This window comes from Quercus lobata, chromosome 4 (genome assembly GCF_001633185.2).
Source record: "Quercus lobata isolate SW786 chromosome 4, ValleyOak3.0 Primary Assembly, whole genome shotgun sequence".
Lineage (NCBI taxonomy): Eukaryota > Viridiplantae > Streptophyta > Magnoliopsida > Fagales > Fagaceae > Quercus > Quercus lobata.
In genome coordinates this window covers 92,737,503-92,745,421 of record NC_044907.1, presented here as the reverse complement: position 1 = coordinate 92,745,421, position 7,919 = coordinate 92,737,503, and the positions used below count along the sequence as shown (strand labels likewise).

General features: G+C 34.8%; 1 protein-coding gene across 1 annotated transcript; it reads right to left on the bottom strand.

Moving 5' to 3' along the window:
* Window positions 1–802: 802 nt before the first annotated feature.
* Window positions 803–6,253, bottom strand: LOC115986175 (metal tolerance protein 9-like). The gene is made up of 6 exons (XM_031109032.1): window positions 5,902–6,253; window positions 5,505–5,614; window positions 2,898–3,140; window positions 2,049–2,117; window positions 1,479–1,709; window positions 803–1,176 (listed from the first exon to the last, which is right to left on the bottom strand). Exons 1-6 carry the CDS (start codon window positions 6,251–6,253, stop codon window positions 829–831), a joined length of 1,353 nt encoding a protein of 450 aa, XP_030964892.1. The 3' UTR covers window positions 803–828.
* Window positions 6,254–7,919: the final 1,666 nt, after the last annotated feature.

Here is a 7,919-nt window from a genome sequence, read left to right as displayed (position 1 = left end):
TCTGTTTCACTGTTAACATGGACATACCTGCAACCAAATCATACAATGCTTCATATACTTCATGCCAATAAAGACTATATTTCCAGGCGTAACTTCTACTTCTGCCAATGTCAAATGACATTTTTTGGTGTTTTTAACAAAGACATTGAAGTTTAGAATCCCTCTTTCCCACTTAAAATGTGTGTTGTGTGTGTATAAAACATGTGATTTTTCATGTCTTCGCTCAGTCCTCAATGTACCCTTTTGGTATGTGCATGTGAGAATACCATAAGCTAGACATTCTCTGTCACTGCATTTCATCAAATACTCATTGTATGTGAAGTTATCTGCACTGTAGTTTCACTAAATTTTTTTATATGAAATAGAACACGGCACCTACTCACCAAATACACTTGCACACACCTTACTTCTAGACACCTACACACACTAGCTCTTGACTCTATTTCACTCTACACACTTGCTACCTATGGCACACACTTCACCACCTCATACAACTTCACACATCTCTCACTTGATGCTTTATGGCACTCTTCACTTCACACACATCTCTCACTCACCTCGTTACATCTATTTATACTAGATGCATGTTGGTTAGGAAACCAACTTGAAGCTTCTAGCTTCTTCCTTTTTATTGGCATTAAATTAATGCCTTTCTCCAACCTTCTTGACACCTTATAAATTTGTGGCTAAAATTCACTAGTTTAGGGAAGCTTCTAGAGAAAATATGAAAACTATCTTGGAGAGAATTCCAAAAAGAGAGCAAGAAAGAAATGTCCGGAATTAGAGAGAAACTTCTAGAAAGAGAGAGATTGTGTGAGATCATTGTCATCAAACCGTGGTCTTGTGTTCAGGCTTGTGAGTATACTCATAATCTATATGCACAAAAGCTCTTTCAACTTCAGGCAGTTGCTCCAGCTTCACTTGCAGTGTCTCACCAATATCATGTGTTTCTCTGAGAACCATGTCTTGTGGCAAAACTATGTCAACCTCCACAATATAATGATCAGAACCATGTGCGTATGCTTTTACTGTGTCAATGTGCTCGATATCTTTATGGTGGTTCCATATCAGAACTGTCAGCTTTGCCAAAAATTCAGGTGGTGCTGTCCTTCCAATTAGGGCAAAAAAATTCTCAATGAACGTCTTCTTCCATGTATTCATTGTATATAATAGTATCTGCATCACAGGTTCATGAAATTATTGTAACAAGATAAGAGTAAGGTTTAATTCCAAGGAGCCAAGAAAACTTCCATCCTCATGCCACTTATAGATCCACATCAAGGCACAGAGTGGAAGTGGAATATCACTTGAGAGAGAGTGGAAATACCAATTTTTTTTTTATACAAAACACAGTAAGTAGTAATTGTGATGTTTTTGAGAGAAAATATATTAAAAACCAGTGGAGTAGCTAAACCCAATTATCTACAGTACAGTAAAAAGTGGAGGAAAAAAAGAAAGTCAGTTGCATTTGAACTCACTATAATAGCTCCAGTAGGATCAATCCACCAATAATATCGAATAGCCAGGACAGCTGCTGCCAAACTAATTAAATTAGTTTTAACGTTGGAAGAATGATGTTCTGCATAGGCTCTAACAATTTTATTTTCAAATCTTCGACAATAGAATGCGAGCATAAACTGCACCATAGTTACAAAGGTCATTACTCCAATCATCCATTTCTCCTTCTGAGGATCCTTTTCAGGCTCGGACTGTAATCAACACATGAAATGAAGATTATATTAATCACTGATATTGTAAACGACTACAATATAGAACTTTAGAACAATCATGCTCAAGTGTATCCACTAACTCAGACTGATCTAACTAGGACCTCATTCATTTGGGTAGTAACTCTAAACCTATGCCAACCTTTTTGTAAAGTACCAATGACTAAGGAAACATCGGAGCTGTGAGTTCTGACAAAACATCAAGGAGGGTGCTTTAAAACCTTCTCAAATCAACTTTGGTTATGATGTATCCTAGTCCTTTGCTCACCACCATCTATATCCCTAACTTAGGTTGAAGCTAATATGATCAAAGTTGCATACCTTTGTAATGAATTGTTTAGCTGCCAGAAACAGTAATTGTAATCCAAAAGATCCAAAAACAATCATTCCCTGCAAGTTCAATATAAATTAGTAAAATATTTGATGCATTCTAGCAAAAGTGTAGTAAAAAAAGTGTTCAAATACAGTCTGGGCGTATATGATGCGATTATTAGCTTGCCTTGGATCCACATCCCCATAAGTATTGTATTCCAAAGTGTCTAAGCCCAAAACCAATGCGATTATTCCCAAGTGTATATTGTTTGATCACTTATCCATTTAATCACAAAAACAAAACAAAAATTTTATTCCGAAGTGTTAATTCCTAGGTTGATATGCAGAAGCAAAAAGCCAACGGTCCCCTGCATTTTCTCAATTAACAAGTTCTGCCAAAAACCTTTATTTTATTTTTTTTAGCAAACTCAGACTCTAAGCTCAATATTTCGATAACAAATGAGAGTCTAAAGCATAACCTGATGAATTAGGCATGCATTTATATTAATTTCAACCTTCTTGTAATAGAATAAAAGTAAAACTGTACCCTAACACCATTAAATGTTTCTTTGTTGCTTTTCCCTCTAGCATTTGTGGAATAAGGTACAGTTGAGGCAACAACAGCAATGGTGGAAATATTTATTTCCCTCATTGATCACATTAAGGATTGCCGAAATGACAAAAAGGAAAGCATGCAACCTTCAGTTACAGTAATGGCCTGACAGAAAAGAGAACACTACTTTTTACTATGGCAGTAAAACTTACAAAACTGATTGCAGGAAGGGAGAGTCTTAAATTCAAATATAAATTAAGGTATTTCCAAATGTATCCTCACAATTGTTGGGTTGAATGACTTACCACTGGCTGCAACCGTTTCATTCCAATTGGATACTTATGTTGGTTTGGGTTTTGCATAGCATGAGACGTAAGCCACAATATAAATCCCCACAAGAGATCAAAGAATGGATCCAAGATTGAGGCAATAATTGAAAATGATTTGCTCTCAATAGAAGCAAAAACCATTAATGCACAAAGCACGATGCTAGCTATGTTTGTCACAAGGATAGCCATCCTCTCACGCTTTAGCTTCATCTCATCCTCCTGATAAAGTGTAAATAGATTAAAAAATAAAAAATAAAAATCAGTTTCTGTTTTCCGGGAAACAAGACAGATTTTACTTGAAAATAGATTTTTTTTTTCTTCCTTTTTTTAGCCACCCTCCAAAAAATTATTAAGAGGGAAAGACATAGAAAGATTAACAGAGAAGGAAATGAACAAAGCAACAATTTGGTTTATTCATTTAGAGTCTTATTGTGAATTACAATTATGTATTTATAGGAGACTAACTCTGGTCTAATTCGCCCATGTGGCTCAAGATGATTAACTAACTATTTTAGCATGTGTTCTAAGAACTAGTCATGTGTTAAGTGTGTTACTTGTGCTTAATCCTTAACTAACTAACTAAATAATTGAAAAGATGAAATCACGACAATTATTAGAAGATTACAAGAATCATATCAATAGGCCTATAACATAATTTGGGGTTTCTAACATTTCTCTCCCCTTCATAACGCCTTGCCCACAATGTGGTGTTATTGAGTGGCATCTTCATGAGGGGTAGTCAACAACCTATGAAGCACAAACACGAATATGGGCACAAGTATGGATACGTATATGATACGGTGACATGGTAATTTTTGAAAAATTAAGACACGGGTACAATGGGGATACGTATATTAATTAATTATTTAATATATTATTATGTTTATTTTTAAATATTGTTAAGCATTTATTTTTTCATTTAATGTTAAGTATATCAATTCAAGAATAGTAAAAGATAATAAAGTGAATTCATGACTAATATATGATGTTTAGAAATTAGAATACAAACCAAAGAATAAGATCTAAAAGAGTAAATAAAAGATAACTAGATAAATGTTCAAAATCAAAACTAAAAAGAAGTAAAAAAACAAGTGTCTCTCTCGTGTCCTGCCATGTCCAGCAATTTTTTTTTTTTAAAAGGACAAAGCTAAGACATGGATGCAAAAGTGTCCTAGGTGTGTCCCATGTCCAACATGAGTACGACATGGGTACAACACCCAAAATGAAGTGTCCGTACTTTCTAACCAACCACTAAACTAATATTCCAATGACATCTTGACATGTAGCCTTTTTTTTTTTTAATAAATTTTTTTGGGTACTCATATGTTTCTTTTCTCATCAATTTTGGTTGGTTTTTTTTTTTTTTTAATAAAAAAATTGGGTTAATTTCTTGTGCTCTTTATTTTATTTTTAATGAAGTGTCCATCTATACACATTTTTTTAAGTATAATGTTTTACTTTTTATTTTACTTAATAGGGACATGATGGTAAATTTATACAAACTCTGTTTTCAATCTTTTCATTTTTCTTCTCAACTAAATAAAAAGTTTTTCATCCCTCTACTTTTTCACTCTCCTAACTAAACACAAACAAGAGAAAACTAAAATATTTTCTATCCTCCTACTTTTCTATCCTCCCAACAAAATGATCCTTTAGATTAGGCAGTTATGCTTTGTTGTATGTATAAATAGCAGTGTTAATGTATTTATCATGTATGCTCTCATATTTTTTTAATTAATTAGATCGAGCAATTCTATTTTGTTCTTCTCGAGAAAGAGAGAAATTTGTTAGAAACCAATCTTGTAGGCTACATAAAACTCCATCCAATTTGTGCGGAATCCCGATACCTCTGCTTCTTGAATCCATTTCTACGCCTCTCCTTCCATGTGATAAGAGGGCGGCTTGAAATGTGGTAAAGTGTTGTGAAGAGTAAAGAATTCATAGACTTTGAGAAGACATGTAAAAGGATCTCAACCTTTGATTTTGGTAAATCCATGGAACTTTGATGCAATGCAACAGATTTGGTCATCTCAAGATCAATGGATTTGACATCACTTGTTAGGAAATCAGTGGTTCCTAATAGGGATGAATGGAAATTGTTAGGAAATCAGTGGTTCCTAATAAGGGAAGCTGGAAACTTTTATCAAATAGGTTCACGAGGACACAAATGTGTCATAGAGGAAGAAATATGATCACAAATAGTAGTCAGTTAATTTATTTTATACAATCAAACACAGAAATTTCCTTCTTGTTTTATTCCAAAATTTTCCATTTGACACCACTATAATGAACATGCATTTAAATCATCAAGCTAAAATTTTCCATTTGACACCACTATAATGAACATGCATTTAAATCATCAAGCTAGGGGGGAATACAAGTAAAAAAAAAAAAAAAAAAAAAAGGAGTTGGGCATGATGCCATGACCCCCATCTTGGATGAAACTTTGTGAATATGTCCTATAAACACAATAATGTTTGACTTTAGAAATCAGCATTAAAAGAATTTTCAATTCCTATATATTATAAATATCACAAGAAATATATGAATGTTTTGGGGGCTAGGAGGTGCAGAATAACCAACCTCTGCTGGATTTTCAAGATCACGTTCAAGCATGGTCTCCATCTCAGTATACCCTTCAAGTTGCCTTTCTAGTTTCTTGTAGTAATCATAAACTTTGCATTGTTTGCATACTGCCAAAGAGTACAACTTTCACATTACATTCATCACTAATAATGGACGAGGTGAATGAAAGCATCCAAAGTCATCGACAATTCATGTTTCATTTTCCAAAAGAACTAAACATCAGGTATATTAAAGAATAAGAAAACATTGATACATTATAACATATTTGTGCGTATCTCACACATTTGTACCTAGATCCGACAAAGTACTGTGGCGTGTCGGACACGATTACGTAGCCAATTTTGTTGTATACGTGCATCATATTACATACATAAGGATTGTGAAGAGGGCTTACTTGGGGTACGAAGAAGGCGGCACAGAGTGCAGGAGCCATGTTCAGCATCCCTGCTTTCAGTCAATGCAGGGAAGTAGTCTTCCAGATTTATCCTCCATGACTTAGCCGACATGTCGTTTCCCTCCACTTCTGATGGCAACGACATGTCGCTTCCCTCCACTTCTGGTGGCAATAGAGGCTCCAATATGCTCCGTGACTCAGACGACGTGTCGATGTTCAGAGTGCAGGAGCCATGTTCAGCAACCCTTCTTTCAGTCGATGCAAGGGACTCTTCTGGTTGCCATACAGAGTACGGTTCTTCGTTAATATAGAAAGGCCTGTAAAAGAAATTTCTCTCCCCTTGGCTGTTCATGTTTCACTCTCTCTCACTCCCTCGTTCTCTAGATCTCTCTCACACACACACACAAAACGAAGAGAAAAGAAAAAACGGACTGCTGGGGCTGTTTGTTCTATGTTGAGCTTATGGGTGTGTTTGCTACTACTACTCTTCTAGTGAAACTGAGAAACGCGATAAAGGAAACTAATAAGTGGTGAAGGTTTGAGTTTCTCCTTACAAAACGCGGTTAACAAAAATTGAGAAAAGACGAAGAAAATAGACATTATGAAGCTTCGTTGCAATCTCCAAGGCACACGGAAACGCACATGGAATCGAGTAAACATAGGAGCATTCACAGTGGTGCTCTTTTTAGAGTCACAAACAACAAAACATAAGCTACATCAAATATTGTTAAAATTTTAACGAACTTGCTACAGTAAACTGCCATCTTGGCAGTCTACTGACTACTGTAGCAACAAATATGGCAGTCTACTCTTAGGGGAAAAATGAATACTTTAAAAGTCCGTGATTGGTTGGTTTGAAGTATCATTGTTTGGCTATCATAATTTTCTATTTCTCTAATTGAATACTAAGGTCCATGAATACTAAACTGCGGTCTCATAATTTTCTATTTCTCTCTTAACTCATTCCCAATTTGTTTGGCTAAAATATTGGTTTCAGACTACATCACCAAAACTCAACTTTTAACTCCAACATATAGAGCTCACAAATCAAATTGTGTTAGAAGCCTCATAACTAATTATCCTTTCCTTACCAGCGCAAACTCTCTCTCCCCCTCTACCCTAATCCTCCCAAATTTTGTGTTGCATACATCGCTTTACATACAAAGATTGAAATCGGTTTTTATTTCACAATTGACTGCCTTGCCAATTGGTCTGGAGAACTACTATCCAATGTCTATTGTGATCATGAATTAAGCACCCCACTACTTGTTGACTCTGGATTTCTTAAGGAAGAATCGTCACCTTGGAGGATATATTAATGTAAATAAGATTTGATGGGGTATGTATTGTGGCATGCAAGGCATCTCTAACCAAATCAAATTTTTTACTCTTTCAGATACATCCTACAATTAGCTAAACTTTTTAGGAACTTTCCACATATAAAGTCTTTAAGTCTTATTCATGAAGAAAAGTGAGGACGAAAAAAGCCCTACCCAGTCAAGGATGATAGCTTAAGGCAGTCAATTAGGTATCCAAGTAATAAGAAATAAGAAAATAAGTGTTTTGGTGCAAAGGGAAATAAAATATATCAGAATAGTTACATAATTAAGTAGCTTTTACAAAGGCAACTACGATTTGAATTTAAGCCACTATCTCTAACAAGATATTTGCAAGTGCTTGGGATTAATAAGCTCAAGATATAAATTCCTAATCACTGCATATGAGCCACCATTTCTAATACAATATATGCAAGTGTTTGAGATTACTAGGCTCAAGATATAAGTTCCTAATCACTACACCAATAGAAAAGAGTATGGAACCCCGGGTTGTAGGGGTGGGAGGGATGCATCTATATATATATATATAAGAAGAAGAAGAAGAAAGAGAGATTAAAAATATGTCCAGAAATTACCTGATTAGAAATAGTCTTTCTAGTGATACAAAAAACATTCACAATAATTCTAAACTAGCCTATTATCTCACACATAGATTATTAAAAAATTTAAAATTACAGATTA

What these genes read in the sequence shown, in the direction of transcription:
- LOC115986175 (XM_031109032.1), bottom strand. Translation starts at nt 6,253, where the DNA reads ATGAACAGCCAAGGGGAGAGAAATTTCTTTTACAGGCCTTTCTATATT. An exon ending in TGAAACGGTTGCAGCCAGTG is followed by an intron (nt 2,118 to 2,897) that starts GTAAGTCATTCA and finishes TTGAACTTGCAG; the next exon opens with GGAATGATTGTTTTTGGATC. An exon ending in ATCCTACTGGAGCTATTATA is followed by an intron (nt 1,177 to 1,478) that starts GTGAGTTCAAAT and finishes CCTGTGATGCAG; the next exon opens with ATACTATTATATACAATGAA.